We start from the raw sequence: 19,722 nt of genomic DNA, 5'->3' as shown, positions 1-19,722 counted from the left end.
TTTCCTGATTTGCTTTAGGAAGAGGCACTTGTCTGGAGTCCTGGTGATATGTGTGTTTGTAGCACCAAACTTGATGGACTCAGCAGGGCCCAGGCTTTCTGGCAGGCGTTCATGGTTTTGCCGTGGCCTCTGTGGTGGCCTCCTCCTTTCACTTCTTGCCCTCTCTTTCCTGCCATATATGCGCTGGGCTCTCAGGGGAATATCTGGCCAGACTCCATGTGATATATTTAGGTATATGTTGCTAACTGTTGTCATCCGCTGAGATTCTGCTCTGTAAGAGACTAAGAACCCCTGCTGATGTTTGTCTTTCAGAGGAAGATAAGCCTGTGAAGCCTATAATTGTGAGTCCAACTAATGAGACAATGGAAGCAAGTCTGGGTAAGTGGGCTCCAATCAGAATATGCTGAAATCATTATTTTGAACTCAAGATTAAGATAAACTCTGCCTTCACTACACATAACCTAAATCATTTACTGAATACACCTACCATTAGTGGGAAAGTGGCACAGATTATGTCTTTAAATGTTTCTTTGGATTTCCTGCCTCTCAGGACAAAACTCTAGCCTTGTCTGACTTGTCCACCCCCACTCTCCTGTGGATACTTATTATCGATGGAAACACTAGCCAAAGACCAAGTTCAAAAGGACTAGAAATGAGAAGTATAATTTATCTGACTGGTACAGGATGGATTTCTTATGACCAGAGCTAAGTTTTCAGGCAGAAGAATAAGATAAGAGACCAAAAAGGATAAGTTTTTTCTTCTAGGATGACCATCAAATCAGTGAAAATTTTTTTATTTCAGGAACAAAGACATAATCCTATAAGCATCCAGACCTAAACTATACAATGCGATAGCCACCAGCAATATGTGACTATGTACATGTAAATTTAAATTAAGTAAATTAGTTAATTTAGTTCAATTAAAAATTAGTTCTTCAGGGGGCGCCTGGGTGGCACAGTCGGTTAAGTGTCCGACTTCAGCCAGGTCACGATCTCGCGGTCCGTGAGTTCGAGCCCTGCGTCGGGCTCTGGGCTGATGGCTCAGAGCCTGGAGCCTGTTTCCGATTCTGTGTCTCCCTCTCTCTCTGCCCCTCCCCCGTTCATGCTCTGTCTCTCTCTGTCCCAAAAATAAATAAACGTTGAAAAAAAAAATTAAAAAAAAAAAATTAGTTCTTCGGTCGTGGTAGCCATATTTCAAGGGCTTAATAACCATATGTGACAAGTGATTACTGCATTAGCACAAATATAGAACATTTCTGCTGTCACTGAAAATTTTATGGAAAACCACTGGCCCAAACATAAAAACAGATTTTTATATCAGAGGATCAAACACCAGGCTGGCATATAAAGTTCTCTTCTGTGAAACTAACTGCATGAAGACCGTGAATAGTTGTACAGAGATTAGAAGGTAAAAGTTTGGGACCAATGGATGCTGTATGTGTCCAAGCAGTTATTAATGGTGGGAGGTAATATAAAGGCATTCACAGATATAAAAAAACAAAGATGTGAAAACTCACAATTACATATAAGCCAATATAGAATCTAGAGCAGTATAGAATCTAGAGCAATGCTTTTTTGTTTCTCCTTATTACTGCTCCCCTGTAGAGCCTAAAAAGGCATTCACCCTACCCCCACCCTATCTTTTTCCCTTCTTCAGTTTTCTAATGCCACAGATATATTGTATATCTGTTGATGTACCGTGCACTTTGCAGGGTCACAAACCATTGCAATATCTAAGGATTTTCTTGCCCAAGATCCACTTTTTGCCCTGGTGGCCATAGCCTCTGTTAAGAATTCTTGTTCTAGATGTGTACACTTTAGAGCTCTATAGTTTAGGTGACATTGATCTCCAAATCTAAAAATAGCTTCATATTCAGAAACATATTTTAATATATCATATGTTATTATATTTTAATGTATCATGTTGGTCTGATGCACCCATCACCCTGTCCTATGATTACCCTGTAGGTCTAACAGGCATCTGATAAGATTCAATACAAATTACCAGTAAAATAACTTAGGAACTAAGGGATACTTCCTTAACTTAATAAATAACATCAGTTCAAACCAATAGTCACTAACATTCTTCATGGTGAGCCACTGTTGTGTTAGACCTTCTACAGGTATAGACCCCTCACTGAAGTCAAGAGCAAGACAAAGATGCCCACATAACCAGCATTACTTAACATATTTCAGAAGTGCCCACCGATACAACCATAAGTAAAGGAACCAAGTCATGCTTACTGTAAGGGAGAAAATGACTTTATTATTAAAATTAGAATTAATATATTACTAATTGGCCAGATATAAAATTAATATTCTAGGTATAGCAGAAGTCCCTCCAGCTGTGGTGGTGTGCTGTGGGGAAGAGATAGATTTGTGAATCCCAGAGCGAAGGCCTACTTCTCCGAGGCCACTGCTGTGAGGAGGAGACCCTGGGTGAAGCCATCATCACTATGTCTGACCAGGAGTCAAAGCCCCGCAAAGTGGGGACTTGCGGGATAAGAAGGAAAGAGCATACATTAAACTCAGAGTCGTTGGCCAGGATCGCAGTGAGATTCACTTTGCAGTGAAGATGACAGACAACGTGTCTCAAGAAACGCCAAGCACCATACTGTCAAAGACTGGGAGTTCCAGTGAATTCACTCAGGCTTCTCTTCAAAGGTCAGAGAATTGCTGATAATCACAGTCGGAAGGAGTTGGGAATGGAGGAAGAAGAAGTGATTGAGGTTTAGCAGGATATCAGGAGCAAATAGGGTCCTTCAGCAGTTTAGATATTCTTTTTATCTTTCCTTCTTTCCCATCAGTCCCTTTTTACTTTTAAAAACAGCTCTTTTGTGGCGTTCAAGATGGAACTGAAGACTGTCACCTCCCCTCGTTAAAACCTCTGGTAATTTGAGTTCTGGTGTCCATTAGTCATTATCATTTGTTTTCATGGTGCTGATTTTTAGTAATCGAGCCTCAGTCTCCTTCCTTTGCCCTCTCCTTTTTATAAATTACGTGTGTGCACAGAGGGGCCATCTTTTCCAGGACCATGCTTCTTCAGGCTTGTGGTGAATAAGACCGACGTGAGTGTTCATACTGGCTTTCCAGTTGGCCCTGAAGTTCCAGCACGTGATTGTTTCCCTCCTGACTTGTGGCTTTCAGTGGGAGATGGAAGTTTCTCAGAGAACTGAGCTGTGGCAAAATGGCCTTTCCTTAATTTAAAACTCCTTTTAAAATCTGGGGGTCTGACCCCAAAGAAGAGGAATAGCAGGTTGGAGTCGAGGTGGCATAGAGATGGTGAGAACAGTGACTGACTCCAAAGATGGTGTCACTGAAGAGAAAGCATTTTAAGATTAAAGAAAAATCTTGTCAGAAGATCCCCGAAAAGTTCTGCTTTTCATAAGCGGTCAATAAAGTTATTCATACACAAGTGTATACCACAGAACACTGCACTTTTTTATTTTATTTGTACTTTTTGGCCTGGGGATATGGGTTTTAAATGGACATTGTCTATAACAAACTTCATTAAAATACATAAAATTCTTGTAACAAAATCAATATTCTAAAAATGGTGAACTTGTTTGCCAGTAACCAACTAGAAAACATAATGGGGAAAGAGATCCTGCTTGCAATACGTCATAGAGATGTCTATAGTTTCTTGGCAAAATCTTTTAAAAATAAATAGGATTTAGAGGGGAGAAAAAAATTCTGACATATAAATATCAGGAAAATTGAGATTAAAGCATGCATATTGACAAGGAGTGGGAGCTATGTTGTTTCCAGTGGGGATAAAATTGGTATTTAGAGGAAAAAAATCTCAATCAACAGATATACTGTATGTCTGTGGTATTAAAAATTCATGGGGAGGTAGTCAATTAGGGTAAAAATGTCTGAAAAGACTCAAAAGGGAGCAATAATGGAAACAGTCTTGAGAAACACCAATTTAAGGAAAACTTTAATAGAAATGTATGTTTTTCCTGTATGGAAAACTAGAGATTGTAAAGATATCAACTCTTAAAATTGTAGTTTTATTTTTTTAAATTTTTTAAATGGTTATTTATTTTTGAGAGAGAGAGGGACACATAGAGTGTGAGCATGGGAGGGGCAGAGAGAGAGGGAGACAGAGAATCTGAAGCAGGCTCCAGGCTCTGAGCTGTCAGCACAGAGCCCCATGTAGGGCTCGAACCCAGAGCTGTGAGATCATGACCTGAGTTGAAGGTGGATGCTTATCCAACTGGGCCACCTAAGGCTCCCCTAAAATTATAGTTTTAATGGAATTCTGACAAAAATATGAATGGGCTCAAAAGTTTGCAAGTGATTCTTAAATTCACCCAGAATATTAAAATGATGAGATTATTAAAATAGTATTGACAAGAAGAGCTCTAAATAATACCAATGTTTACCCTAAAACTATAGTAATTAAGATTGTGGTACCCTTGACATCAGTATACACATTTAGCTCAACCAAGAAAGTTCCAAATAATTTATTTTATGACAAAAGTGGCATTACAAATTATTATCCAATAAGGGGTTCTGAAATTATAAATGAGCTATTTGGATAAAAACATGAAGTTAAATCTCTCCCTCACACCATAACCAGTTAGATTCTAGACAGAGTAAACAACTAAAACAGTCAGAACAATGAAAACATGATATACCTCAATGAAAATGTACTTGGGTATTTTCCTGATTTGGGGTAAAGCTTTTAGAAAAAATTGTGAAAACATATAAAACAGAAATTTGACCAAAAAAGGGGAGGGAGGGCGGGAGGGGGAGAGAGAGAGAGAGAGAGAGAGAGAGAGAAATATCAAAGAATTTCCATAGACAGAAATAAAACAAAAGCAACGAACTCTGAAAGTTATTTGGAATAGTTTTCATGTATGATAAAACGTTAATATCCTCAGTGAATAAACAGCTCCCATACAGCAGTGGAGTTAATATGAGAAGCAATTAAATAATGGACAGTAAGCATAACAAACAGTTCTTAAAAACAAACTGATACTGAACTTATAAAAGATGTCCATTCACCATGATTTCAAGAAATGCAGAAACGTTTTTGTTTTTTTTTAAAGTTTCGTTCTTTATTATTTTGAGAGAGAGAGGGAGAGAGAGAGAGAGGCAGGGAAGGGCAGAGAGAAAGAATCCCAAGCAGGCTCCACACTGTCTGTGCAGAGCCTGATGTGGGGCTCAACTCACAAAGCTTGAGATCATGGCCTGAGCCAACATGAAGAGTCAGACGCTTAACTGTCTGAGCCACCCAGGTATCCCAAGAAATTCACACAAAAATTTAAATGGCGTTTTTAATTCTCTCATTGGACAATGACTAAGCAAATATATTTGGAATCTGGGGGCTTGGGGGTGAGATAGCATTCATATACCCTGCTGGACAAAGTGTAGATATGTACAGTCTCATTTGGAAGAGGGAGGATGAGTTTTTAAATATGTTTGTCTCTTAATTCTATTTCCAGATTCAAAGTAATACTTCAGGATATGTACAATATTGATGCACAAGGGTGTTCATTAGAATATTAATCCTAATAATGAAAATTAGAAGCAAATTGTGTTTAGCAATAGAAAAGCCATTAATCATAGTAGATCTGTATTACAGAATACTAAGCAGCCATGAAACGGCCTCTTTTTGAAGGCTGATCATGTGAGCTGAAGTTCCCAGTATACAATATTTATAAATAGTAGACAATAATGTTTCATTTTAAAAATTTCACGTATACACAAAGAATGAGATACATGAAGTTACTAATCACGGTTCTCTCCGAGTGGTAGGTTTAAGGGCAATTTTTCTTTCTGTTTGTACTTTTCTATAATTTAAAATTTTTAATCAATAGCCATTTACTAATCTAGATAGATCAGATAAAAATCAATAGCTCTGATTAAAAATACATTGCTTTGCAGGATCCAGGCTACAGTTGATCTGCAATGTCAGTGGCCAGTTGAGTGACTTTGTCTACTGGAAGTGGAATGGGTCATTAATTGATGAAGACGACCCAGTGTTGGTGGAGGATTATTTGCCGTAAGTATGCTAAAAGCCTATTGTGCAACCGAGAAGTTTTGGTATTACACTTCATATCATGCTTTATACAACCTTGATGGATGGTTTCATTGAATAGCAAGAGTTAGTTGGCAGTTGACTGGCCCTTGACGCTTTGCTGCCCATATTGAGTTTTGCTGAGCTAAACAGGATTTATAAGAACTTACACACTTAAGGTAAAAATACATGTCCTCATGGTGTAAATTCTGAATCACTTAGAAGGCTTTCTCTTGACCATAAGTAGATGTGTTACAGAATTCTAATGAAGCAACTTTCCTGAATTACCCTTCATGATATTCTGGGTTTTTAAAAGCAGTTTAGGGGGGCGCCTGGGTGGCGCAGTCGGTTAAGCGTCCGACTTCAGCCAGGTCACGATCTCGCGGTCCGTGAGTTCGAGCCCCGCGTCGGGCTCTGGGCTGATGGCTCAGAGCCTGGAGCCTGTTTCCGATTCTGTGTCTCCCTCTCTTTCTGCCCCTCCCCTGTTCATGCTCTGTCTCTCTCTGTCCCAAAAATAAATAAACGTTGAAAAAAAAAAAAGCAGTTTAGGAAAGACTCATTAGGTGGGCCAAGAGCCTGGCACTCTACCTCTCAAGTCTCTAGTGGCTTTCTGATTCCTCTCTAGGGATCAGCTCCTGACTCCTTAGCATTCTCCTTGGTCATCTGTCCCAATCTCCTGTTTCGTGCGTTCTTCTCAGTGCCCCATGGTGACTAGCATGTGCATCCATTTTTTTCTTCTTGGAAGCTGATAATTCTAACATGATCTCTGCTACTGAATCTTTCACTGACTGTGGTCTTTGGGCTATAAAATCTCAGATCAGTGTTGCCAACAGCCTGATTATTATCCCTGTGCTTAGGGCTGGTGATAATTTCTGCTGTAATTCATGTAGCGAATAAAGAGATAAACCATGTGTATATGTCTGAGTTGTAGTAGTTTTACTCAAACAACTTCATGTATTCTCTTTCTTTTGAACAGAGTGGAAAATCCTTCAACCAAAAGAAAGAACACAATCATCACAGTACTTAATATTTCAGAAGTGGAAAGTAGATTTTATCTATATCCATTTACCTGTGTAGCCAAGAATACAGATGGTATAAATTCAGCATATATCCAATTGATACATCCAGGTAAACAACCAAATATTTGAAACGAAGTTTTGGTTTCCTGTTGCAAGATTCCATGACTTTGAGATTTGCAATGCTATTTCCTCTGCTTAGAAGCTCTTGGATTCCTCTTAACCTGGCGAATTTCTATTCTTTCACTTGTCAGCTGAACTACATCTAGGAAGCTTTCTGTCTTGCTGCTTGCTCTTAACAAGCTCTCTGCCCAAAGAGACAAGGTTAGTGTCTCTGTTACATACTTCAGAGAACCCTATGTCCCTGTCACAGTATCTGTCATACTTAGTTTTCTTTCCTTGACTTAAATTCTGTGATGGTGCTGACCATTTATCTTACCATTCATTCTATATCCAGAGCTAGTAGTGACTTAAGTCTGGCATATCATAGGTATCTGATGAATATTTTTAGGTAAATGACAGAATAATGGATGAACAGGGGAAGCCTAAATATCCACTTTCCAGAAAGGAAGTCAGAAATCACTAGTTCTCTTCAACTGTGTAATCAAACACAGTACTGAAAATCTTTGTGTAATATTTTGATTGTTTGTAGTTGAATTAAAAATAGGGTATTTATCAATGTGTACATGGAGGAAAATTTAAAAACCTATAGACAAATTATTAGAATTAGTAAATGAATTTAGCAAGATCACTGGTCTTTCCGTTTATATGTAAACATATGCATATATGTGCATATATATGGTATTTCTGTGTATGTCTATAAATACCAACAACAAACAGAAACTAAATTTAGAAGATTACATTTACAATAGTATCAACAATTATCAAATACTGAGGAATAAGTCTAGCAAAGTCTGTTCAAAAGTGTGATACAAACTAAAAAAGAAACAAAACATTATTGAGACAAATTAGAGAAGACCTAAGGTTATACAATGTTCATAGATTGTAAGACTCAGTATTATAAAGATATCAGTTCTCCCCAAATGAATCTATGGATTCAAAAAGATTCCAATCCAAATTTCAACAGTATTTGTGCAAGTGTGGGTATGTGTTTGGGTGGGTGTGTTGTTGTGGGCAGGTTCATTCTAAAAGTCACATGGAAATGCAAAAGAACAAGAATAATCAAGGTGGCCTTGAATAAAAACAAGAAATCTGGAAGATTTACACTACAGGTATCATGATCTTGTGTGAAGCTACACTAATTAAGGCTGTAAATGTGAACTATTCATTGGGCCAACTGGATATTAGTCTGGAAAATGTGCAATCCTGATTTCTGTTTCATACCCAAATCAGCTACGGATGGATCAAAGACCCAAACTGGGAAAGTAGAGTGATGCAACTGTTAGATTTCTCTTTTCCACATGGCCCCTGACATTTAGAAGCCACTGTCTTCTTTCTTCTCTACACCGCACCCCATTACCCCTCCTTCACCTTACTTCTCTGTCCCTCCTCCACTGTAATCTTTGGGTGAATAATTAGAGAGTGAAGCTGAGAGAGTGTGGAAGAGTGAAACATACTGTATGGCATCCCTAAGTCCTTTCTTTCCTTACCCCCAAACTTCAGCTTTCCCCAGCTAACTCTTGTACCTCCAGAAAATTTTGTAGGCTTTTGTGTGACTTTGACTTGTTTTACTCTGAAGTGCTCTATCCTGTGGTCTTTGGCATTTTTTTCTGTGTTATTGTATACAGTGCACCCTTGAACAACATAGGCATTAGGAACACCAACACCCCCATTCCCAGTCAAAAATTTGAGTATAAATTTGACTTCCCCAAACTTAACTACTAATAGTCTACTGTTGACCGGAAACATGATGGATAACATGAACCGTTGATTAACACATACTTTGTATGTTGTACGTATTACATACTGTATTCTTATAATAAAGTAAGCTAGAAAAAAGAAAGTGCTATTAAGAAAATCATAAGGAAAATACATTTACAGTATGGTATTGTAAAAAAAAAAAACCAAAATGCATATAAATGGACTCACACAGTTCAAACCTGTATTGTTAAAGGGTCAACTGTATTATAAGATTTAGGTGGAAATTTAATACAATGCACCTCAGTTTTATTTATTTATTTATTTATTTATTTTAATATATGAAATTTATTGTCAAATTGGTTTCCATACAACACCCAGAATGCACCTCAGTTTTATACAGTATCAATTCTAGATGGCTTTGTACATTAGTATGCGTTACTAAGTTGTGATAATGAATAGGTTAATATTATCTGGGATTTGGGATTGCAGGCCAATCCCAAAAATGGTTTCTCTGGGATGATGATATTTAATTTGGTATGCTCAAATTTTTAATTCTTTTGATTCTAATATATTTTTTCCCTCTTTTCTGCCATAGTCCCTGATTTCAAGAAGCACACAATTGGTGTGTTTGTCATGTTAACTCTAGTAATTACATGCTCTGTTTTCATCTACAAAATCTTCAAGGTTGACATTGTGCTTTGGTACAGGGATTCTTGCTATGATTTTCTCCCTCCAAAAGGTACAACTTTGTATTCTATGCAATATTTCCTTGTTGGAGATGAGGGGTAGTCAAGCGATGTAGAAGATGGCTGAGAGGGTGTTTACTTAAATTTTAAAATGAAATGTGGCATATGCAAGAATAGTAGCTATTTGTGTACATAATTATAGTTTTGGAACTGAATAGACTAAATAGCATTGTTTTCCAGGTTACTGCTTTAGTGTTCATAATGGTGGGATAGACAGGCATTGAGAGCATCTGCTTGTAAATCCAATATGCATTGTTGAGGGCCCGCTCCATGCTGGTTAGGACATAGATGACCCCATGATCTGTCTTCAAAAGAAAGAAATAATGATTTTCATGTGTCAGGGAACCTCTCACTTTCTCTTTTGTTTAAATCTTGCAAAAAAAAAAAAAAAAAACCCAATACTGCAATAATACATAAAAGGAAGAATGATAGAATTCAGGGCCAAGACACTGGGGAAGAAGATAAGACCAGTGAGGTAAGGATAGTTCCCAGACCAAGAGATAGACAATCTCTGCACCTGAGGCGGCCATTCAATAACATAAGAACACCTTCATAGTGTAAAGCACAATAAATAGAAACTTGTCGATGAACACTTTAAAAAGTTGTTGTGCTTTGGCATTGCTGCTTCGTTCATACCATCCCCCACACAAAATTAATAATTCATTCTGAAATGCATGTTTGGGGTATTGACTTTACCAAATCTTTTGGTCCAGATAGATTGGATCCAAATACATCTAAATATTTTACTTTCCCCTCTAGCTTCAGATGGAAAGACCTATGATGCATATATACTATATCCAAAGACCCTTGGGGAAGGGTCCACCTCGAACTCAGATATTTTTGTGTTTAAAGTCTTGCCTGAGGTCTTGGAAAAACAGTGTGGATATAAGCTGTTCATTTATGGAAGGGACGCCTATGTTGGGGAAGGTATGTGTGTCACGGAAAAAAAAAAAAAACAGTCTGGTTGTAAAAATAATTGCTAAAGCTAGGTTTCATCTTTCTAGGAGAACTGTGGCATAGGTGTATATATTTGGCAGTTTTAAGAACTCCTCAGTGGTTGGTAGTGATGATTTCCACATCTATTAACTGCAAAAAGTACTTACTTTTCTTGTGTTTTGTTGGCACAAGAATTGACGAAGTTTTATTTAGTTTTGGAAAACTTCAGAACTAGTTAGATCCACTGGTTACTTTACAACTGAGACAGTAAAATGAGAGTGGAAGAGATCAAATGGTTTAAGGCTTTAAAGTTTATACCGGGAGTATTCTGAGTTCTAAGTGAAATATTCAGCTTTTGTGGGCCAGGTGTTAAGCTGGTCTATAAAATCAGAAGCTTCTTTAATCTTAATTAGGATGAGAAAAAAACATTGTACGACATAGGGGATGGGGGTCGGGTCTTGGTTTGGGAGAGAATGATTATAAATTGAAATTTTACTTACTCTGCTGGGCTTCCTGTTTTTTAGACATTGTTGACGTCACTAATGAAAACATAAAGAAAAGCAGAAGACTGATCATCGTTTTGGTCCCAGAGGCATCAGGATTGGGCTGGCTGGAGAATTCATCTGAAGAGCAGATAGCAATGTACAATGCTTTCATTCAGGATGGGATTAAAGTTGTCCTGCTTGAACTGGAGACGATCCAAGACTATGAGAAAATGCCAGAAACCATTAAATTCATTAAGCGGAAACATGGGGCCATACGCTGGTCAGGGGACTTTAGAGAGGGCGTGCAGTCTGCAAAGACAAGGTTCTGGAAGAATGTCAGGTACCACATGCCCGTCCAGCGGCAGCCACCTTCATCCAAACACCAGTTACTGTCCTTGGCCATGAGACCAGACTCGAAGAAAAAGCTTCAGAGGGAGGTGCATGTGCCTCTCGGGTAGCAGGGAGAAGCTTGGCCAAGAGTTCCTTGGGTGACTCCTGTCTTCTGGCATTGCAGGCCAGGCTGTGCCCTCACTGACTGTACAGTCATAAAATGCACGTGTAGAGTCTCTTATCCTTGAGGTCACCTGGAATCGGATTGCTCAGGGAGCAGGATGTGGTGACAATAGCAGGTCAGGGCAATTCAGAACCGAGAGCTTGGCAGTCCTTTTTAAAAGGCAACAAATGCCCTGTCCAAATGTTTGAACTACTGAGATCAGGCACCAGGACAGCAAATGAGAGGAAAGAACAATCAGGAAATATTTATCATCTATAAATGTTTTTATGGAGCTGTCCACAGTCCAAGGAGGGCAGCTGTGACCCAGCCCCCGGGGATAGCAGGGTCACTGGCCCCCCCAGAGGCTTTCCTTGGCAGTGCTGCAGGCAAAGTGAGACTGGTATTTCACAGAGGAGGGAAGAAGTATGCTTGGAGAACTTTCCATTTGCTTCGCATTTTCCCTACCCATCAACAGCCAGCAGTCTGTTTCCAGAGACTGAATTTCATTTCACAGCCCTTTAAAATTCTCATTTCAGTGAAAAAAGGATTGCATGTTTTTGAAATCACCTTAGCTTTCTGCTGGAGAGAGGGCATTTCAAAAGCAGGAGTAGCAGAGAATAGATCCACTCTGGACGCCTTCCCCCCTGGAGTGACCCTTCTGTAGCACCTTCCTCTTGTGCATTCCACTTGACTCATCATGTCTTTGGAAGGACAGCTTCCCAATCCCTTCCTCCTCCCTCTCTGTCACACACCTGGCCCACAGATTAGCCTTCCTTCATAAAATGCTGCTCCAAGCTCCTCCTGTTCCTACTAAAAACACCTCTCCCGGTTTAGGACCTAAAGCCCAATTACGCATTTGCATTTCACCACTGCTGCCCCCAAACCCCCAGTCTGTCCGCACAGCTGTGCCCCTCACTGTCCTGCTCTGTGAACTCCCAGGTCGGCCTTTGCGCACTTCCACACCTGCCCCTAGTGTTCCTTCATCTCTGCTTCTCCTTCCAGTCTCCTCCGACCAGAATGTCTTCTGGAATTTTCTCCAACCCCCCAGACTTGTATGAAATTCAAAATTTACCCCAACTCTGTTTCTCTAAGAGATTTCCCCAAGAAACTGCCCTGAGACACCTGCTCTCTGCTCTCAGTCCGATGGCACTTAGTCTGTTGGCCGTCACTTTATGAGAAGGTGGTTCTGTGTCCCAACTAGAGAGACCCTGCTCTCTGCAGGAGGGGCTGTCTCTTGTAGTCTGCGGTGGCTTCACCAGTAATTAGCACATGTGACATAGATTTGTGTGGGGCTTTCTTGTTGAAAACTGTCCACAGATTCTCATATTTAAGTTTTACAATCATCCTAATTTTATAGAGAAAAGAAGTGACCTGTTTTTTGTTTTGTTTTGTTTTGTTTTTGTTTGTTTTTTTGTTTTTTAAATCACGCTTAGTGCTGTCAGACGTAGGGCTTCTAGCTCCGTCGCTGGCTTCTTAGTGCAGTGTCCTGAACGCTTGACTTCAGGTCATCGAGTGTCCCCTTCGCCCCTACCCTGGCACTTTTGTGAGAAGAAATGACTGTTTTCTGAGATGGTGGCTGAGTCTAGAGATGCTTTCTTTAAGAAACCAAATTCTAAACTTTTGAGTGTTGGAATTTACAAAAATTGTTTCGAGTTTACGGAAAATGTTTCTGCTGTCATATAGTCTTTCCCAAAAGGTAGATATTTCTTAGTGAATTAAAAATGAAAGCAAGTTGCTGTTTTGGTCTAGGACACGGTTTTTTAAAACGTGATGATAGTCCTTAGAGAAACCCTGGAAAACTGCAAAGCCAAGTTCATGTGCCATTTGCTGAGGGGCACGGGCACCATTTTTAGAAGTTGTATGAACATGGACAGGCCCTATGTTTTTTTTATTTTTTATGCTTAATGCTATGGGTGAACACAGTCTTATATAGCATATTTTTTCCCCCTGAAAGCAGTTAGAGCCAGACAGAAACAGAGTTGAATGCTTTGCCTCTTCTCTTTCTACCTGCTTTTTCTTAAATCCAATCTGACAGCATTGCGTAATAGTGCTGTTTTGAGACTGTTGTTGTTGTTGTTGTTGTTGTTTTTAAAAAACTGCCTTATTTTTATTTGCCAGCATATACACGAACTGTAGCCAGAAGTCTGTGGGGCTCGGGCAGGAGGGCTGTTATGCCCCCAAAAGGCCTATCAGATGCTTAAAACGTATTATGTTGCTGATCATTTTTAGTCTGTCATCTGTAAAATATACTTGCTGTGTAGTGTCACGAAAGCCAATTCCGAACATTAGACTTAGCAGCAAAGTTGGCCAGAAAGTAAGGAGCGGGGAGAACAACCAAGAATTACCAGTGGCATTTGCACCTGGAATTTCTGGAGGGCCAGGAATCAGGGGATGTGCCCTGGGACCAGGAGGAGCCCCAACAGGAAAGTGCATGTCGCCTGTCGTTCCCAGTCCTTCCAGGGGGGATTCCGGGGGAAGGCGCTATACTCTTAGTTCCCTGGGAACTTCCTTTGTTTTATTGTTTTCCCTGAAAACCTCTTTTTAAGCTCTTCCTTTCAGGCCTTTCCCATTAATTAGATTTTACTGCATTATCTGATGGTAATTTTTTTTGTTTGTGTGAGTGTTTAAAGGAGAGTTTGCCATAAAGCATTTCGCTTCCAGTTGTCAAAAACTGGCTTAGCAGAATTTATATCTTCCTTCTTCCACCTCCCTTTGTTTATTTGCAATAACAGAAAAGGTAGTGAGCCATTTTTCTCAGTGGTATTTTTGATAAATTATATTTGTATTGGTTAATGATGAAGGGTTTTTAAAAACGTGTTTGTACAATTCTAAGCAGATACCAAGTATTTTTATATAGTAAAACACCAGATTCATGTACAGCATGTATCACTGATCGATGGACTGTACTTGTTTTCCAATAAAATTGGCAAAAGCTGGTATTGAGAATCCTCATTAAAATCTGTTTCCATGCCGGCCCTGCCCTGGGCTTGCTGGGTCACACTCCCAGGTCTGATGTAGGGTGACGACACCTTCTGTCTGGGGAATTCAGGGTCCACGAGCCAGCCAATGAGCTCTGGATCCCATCTCTAGCCTCAACTCTACTCCATTTGTTTGCTTGCTTCTAAAATGGATTAAAATGTGAGTTTTATTACTGTTAACACTTTATGAGTCCAAAAAAGACAAGGGCAACATCTGTATGGACTGTTTCACATTTTGCAAAAGGTTTCGTTGAGTTCCTCCTTTGACCCAGGAGGTGAACACAATTGGCCAACGTGTCCACAATGCAAGCTCACCATGCTCACAAACTCTAAAGATCAGAGAGCCCTCTGCATGGTCGGTGCTGTTCTGTTCTCGCTTCAGAGATATTCTCAGCAAGCAGGGGGGCTCTGGTGGCACCTGGGGAGCCGGCCTGGGGAGGCAGGTCAGCCTGGGGTCTGAGGACCCATCTTAGATCCTGCCTCAGACTCGCTGTGCAAATTTGGACAAACTATTTGAGCCCCAGTTTCCTCACCTATAAAATGGGTATAATATCGAATTCACTGAGTTGTGTAAGGGTTAGAAAGATGAAGTACATTCTGACAGGCAAAGTGCCTAGCGTGCAGCAGGCCCTCAGCAAATGGGAGTTTGCTTAGGAGTCATTCTGTGAATACACCTGGTTACCTCACGTCATATGGGAATCTGCAAATTGGAGAGAGAAGAGTAATAAACCAGAAGTGGCGACTGACACCAAGGAGGAAGTAAAGCAGTCAGAAAAATAAAGTACAAGTGGCCAGATAGAGCTGCGTGACACCGAGGCCAGGAGCCCTGCTCCCCTCAGCCATGGCATCTCTGTATCACCAAAGGGTGGGGACTGGTGTTCGTCCAAGCTGACCCTCTGCTGACAGTGGGCTTTAATGGATGTCTAATGTCTAAAGAAAGGGAGTCAGGGGCACTGGGGTGGCTCGGCCGGTTGAGCGTCTGACTCTTAATTTTGGCTCAGGTCGTGATCTCACAGTTCTTGAGTTCAAGCCCCATGTTGGGCTCTGCGCTGACAGCATGGAAGCTTCTTGGGATTCTCTCTCTCTCTCTCTCTCTCTCTCTCTCTCTCCCTCCCTCCCTCCCCCTCTGGCCCCCTGCCCCATGCTCTCTCTCAAATAAAAAACATTATTTTTAATTAAAAATTTTTTAAAAAGTAAAGGGATTTAACACATTCCTGAAGGATTTTTCAATAAAAATGAAAAAAAAAAATGCAAGAACTTAGAAAACTTCAGGATCAGCTATCCAGAAAACTTGCTTATACAGAATTTCTCACTGGAAAAATTCAGGTTTTTTAGCATATTTTGGTTATTTTACCAGTTAATATATTTTTTAGCAAACAACACAAAGTCAAGGCTAACAACCATTCAAAAAAATCATTTAGAAGTGTTTTTTTTTTGTTCTTGTTTTTGTTTTTTTGGTCATGAGGATTTTTATTCTCTTTACTAAATAACTTCCTTAGAATAGGGTTTTTGTTTTTCTGTTTTCTAGGTGTTTTTGTTTGGTTGGGTTTTTTTGTTTTTTTGTTTTGTTTTGTTTTTGTCTCTAGAAATGTTTCTCAGTAAGGGTGCCATCTGGTGGAAAAAACATGAATATAAATTCCTGCACTGTCGCAGTTTTGAAACTAGAGCAAAGCACTTCGTTGTTTTGTGCCTCCTGTTTGCTCATTTGTGAAATAGGACAACCTAGGAAACCTGTGTTTCAAGGTTTTTATATGTGGAAAGACCCTGTCTGGTGTCTGAGAAAGAATCCCAAGATACATTTTTAAAAAAATTTTGCCTTTTGTTCAATACATATAAAACAAACTTAGTTTTAATTTTTTGGATTTTTTATTTCAGAGAGTGGCAGGGAGAGAGCACATGGGGGGAGAGAAAGAATCTCAAGCAGGCTCTACACTCAGCATGGAACGCAAGCTAGGGCTTGATCCACAACACTGGGATCATGACCTGAGCTGAAATCAAGAGACAGGGACTCAGCCACCCAGGCATCCCCCAATTCATTTAGCCACAACATAGCTTTTTCAGATTATGAAGTTTTGGGTATGGAGGGAGAGGAGGGCATATTATCTTGGTGTTAACTTCTAAAAATGATAATAACTTTTACTTAATCCAGTTTTAGCAAGTCAGGATCTGACTAGTTATTTTTAATGTACACTTGACCCCAGGACAACACAGGTTTGAACTGCTCACGGTTCCAGGGTCACCTGTAGTAGGTTTCCCAAATATTAATTGGGGGACTTATAAGTATCATATAGTTATAAAATCAGATCTCCTCAAGCTAGAGGAGATCTATTTGTCAGAAGAAAATCTTTTCACCTTTGAGATGAGAATCTGTTAGTGTGGTAAGTTGGGCTTGATGTGAAAGTCACAGAGGGGGTAGCAGGTGGGAAGAGAATGTTCTGGAGTTGGAATGGGGAAAGTTGTTCCTTTTTTACTTCTTTAGATGCACAAATGGATCAGGACAGTAGTCAAAATTCATAAAATATGAAAAATAGATTACACATAAAAATGTACATGGGGAGACAGGTGGGAGGGACTTCTTTTTGGTATGCCAACATTTATTTTACAACCAAAATATGACTTTGTGTGTGTGTGTGTTTATGCAAATATTAGTTTTACGCAAATATTAGTTTTAGGGAGAAGAATTACAGGAAATAGAAGACACTATTTAAAGTGAGTATTAGCCTTTCAAAACAAAAACATGCTCATCTAAACACATGTTGGTCAGGTTTTGGCTGATTAAAGTACATAAACCCTGTGTTTGTTCACCTTAAATCTGCAGCCCAAATATTAACACTGTAGTCAGAAACATGTGTAGTTGTTAGACCAGTTGAGCCTGTCCCACTTGAATCTAGCCCCACAGGATACTGTTGAGACTCCTCCAGGCTTGTGCTGGGAGTTGGGAGATTAATTTGCTCAGAGTGAAAGTCAGCGAAACTTGTTTTTCTCAGAACCTTTGACCTGGAAGTGATCCCAAGTGTAGCTTAGTTCATACTTCTGGGTCTGAGATGAGCTGCAGGAATACCATTTCTCAAGGTTCCCTGGTTTTCCTTTCACTAAATATATCCTGAGAGAGAGAGACTCCTGGGACTTCTTTAGTGAGAGGGGATTGCATGTTTAACATCTTCCGTGGGAACCCCCTTCTGCTTCGCCCAAGTGGTTAATCCTGACTGGCTGCCACTCCTGTTTCTCTCCTCTGCCATCTTACGTCACTCATCCTGCTTAGCCTGAGACACACTCAGCTGCTCGGTCGCCTTCACAGCTGTGCACAGTGGCCATCCATTTGAACACTACTGTTAAGAGGAAATGTACAATTCTGCCTTCTTCTGAGTTCTTATTTCTAAAACCTGGACCCCACGTCCTCCCTTAGATTCTCAAATATAGGGGAGATATTTTTGCTCTCAAGTTTACTTTTGGATTATTTTAAAGTGTTAATGATGTGCCTCATGTTATGCCAGACACTGGGAAAATTCTAAAGTCAGAAAACACTTAAACCTTGTCACAGAGAATAGTGTGAAAGGAGAAGGCACTTCAGGAAATGAATTCGTATGGTAGAGGGTCTTAAATCCCCGACTAAAATATCTGCCTTTTTTGATTTGGAGTTGGTATAAGGGAGCTATTGGAGATTTTGGATGGGAGAACGTAAGGCATAAAGTTGGCCGGGGGTGGGCATAATGATGCCGGGGAATTAGGGAGTAAAAGTTTAGGGAGGCTGTTGGCAAGTGGGGACAGTAATGCCTCTATGAGTTGATTGTATGAGAACCATTTTTCTTAAATGAGTTTAAAAAAAAACAACCTTTTTGTATTATGGAAACAGTATTGGTTTGAGAGAATGCAGAAATTTCTAAACAATACAAGTAAGAAAAATTCACCCATTATCTTACAAACTTAAAAATTATTACTAACATTTTATTGTCTTTCTATTGATAAAGCTGGGATCATATAATGTGAGCAGTTTAATACCCTTACTTAGTAAAAACATTTGCCTATATTACTATTATTGGAAATGTGATTTCTGAGTGATGATTAAGCCTATCAGGTGAATGGTCCATACTTTAGCTTTTCCGCTTTGATTGGATATTCCGTGATCTACTCCAGTAACCTCCTACCTGGGGCCACGTTTCTCTACTTGCTACCTGATTGCTCATGACCAATTTTTCACGCCGTATCGAGAGTAAATTGCCTTTTATTTTATCTATTTATTTATTTATTTATTTATAATTTTTTTTTTTACATTTATTTATTTTTGAGAGACAGAGCATGAGCAGGGGAGGGGCAGAGAGAGAGGGAGACACAGAATCTGAAGTAGACCCCAGCCTCCGAGCTGTCAGCACAGAGCCTGATGCGGGGCTCAAACCCACGAACTGTGAGATCATGACCTGAGCCGAAGTCAGACGCTCAACCGACTGAACCACCCAGGCGCCCCTGATTTTTTTTTTTTTTAACTGAAGCATAACCTACATCTGGAAAGGAACACATACAGAAACAGGTCCATGAAGTTTCACAGACACGTTTTGTCCATACTGCCAGCATCCAAATCAAGAAAGGAAGGTGATCAGCATGGGAGCATCCCTGTTATGTGTCCCCCAAGATACTAACAGCCCCTGGCCCAAGGGAAACGACCATTCTGACTTTTGACAGCAGAGATTAATTTTTCCTGTTTTTGAAATTTATGTAAACGGAATCAAGTAGTAGTATGATGTCTGTTTTAAAATCCATTTTCTTTTGCTTGACGTTATATGGATGTGAGACTCATCTGTGAGATCTGTCCATATTGTTGCCTACACTTGGGCGTGGTTTTTATTCATGGCTCTATGGGATCCCATCGCATGAAATTAACCATACCTGTTTTATCTATGCGATTGTTGATGGGCATTTGGGTAATTTCTAGTTTTTTACAGTTATAAACACTACTGCTGTGAATATTCTAGCAAATGTCTCTTTTGTGAACATATGCATACATTTCTACTTGGTGTATCCCTCAGAGTGGATTTGCTGAGTTAGCTTCCGAAGATACTACCAAATAGTTTTCCTATGTAGTCGTGCCAATTTGTGTTCCCACTAACAGTATATGATAGCTCCATTTGTCCCGCATCCTTCTCAACACTTAGTATTAACAGTTTTTATAATTTTAGCCATTTTTATGAGTTTTTAATGCTCAATGTGACATTTAAAAATGCAAA

General features: G+C 39.7%; 1 protein-coding gene and 1 pseudogene across 13 annotated transcripts in view; both read left to right on the top strand.

Annotated features, from left to right (window-relative positions):
- Nucleotides 1–14,464, top strand: part of IL1R1 (interleukin 1 receptor type 1) — a 78,846-nt gene extending 64,382 nt beyond the window's left edge. For 11 of the 13 annotated variants that reach the window (XM_045445593.1, XM_045445600.1, XM_045445603.1 and 8 more), the window contains 6 exons: nucleotides 313–378; nucleotides 5,896–6,013; nucleotides 7,005–7,156; nucleotides 9,461–9,604; nucleotides 10,371–10,538; nucleotides 11,072–14,464. In XM_045445593.1, the coding sequence (XP_045301549.1) occupies nucleotides 313–378; nucleotides 5,896–6,013; nucleotides 7,005–7,156; nucleotides 9,461–9,604; nucleotides 10,371–10,538; nucleotides 11,072–11,490 (1,067 nt within the window). In that variant the 3' untranslated portion in view covers nucleotides 11,491–14,464. Of the gene's footprint in view, nucleotides 1–312; nucleotides 379–3,030; nucleotides 3,283–5,895; nucleotides 6,014–7,004; nucleotides 7,157–7,298; nucleotides 7,369–9,460; nucleotides 9,605–10,370; nucleotides 10,539–11,071 lie in introns of those variants that run through there. The other 2 variants (XM_045445604.1, XM_045445605.1) reach the window with 2 other exon arrangements.
- LOC123580634 lies at nucleotides 1,168–3,024 on the top strand (annotated as a pseudogene).
- Nucleotides 14,465–19,722: the final 5,258 nt, after the last annotated feature.

The sequence above is a fragment of the Leopardus geoffroyi genome, chromosome A3 (genome assembly GCF_018350155.1).
Source record: "Leopardus geoffroyi isolate Oge1 chromosome A3, O.geoffroyi_Oge1_pat1.0, whole genome shotgun sequence".
Taxonomy (NCBI): Eukaryota; Metazoa; Chordata; class Mammalia; order Carnivora; family Felidae; genus Leopardus; species Leopardus geoffroyi.
This window is presented reverse-complemented; position numbering and strand designations above follow the sequence as displayed.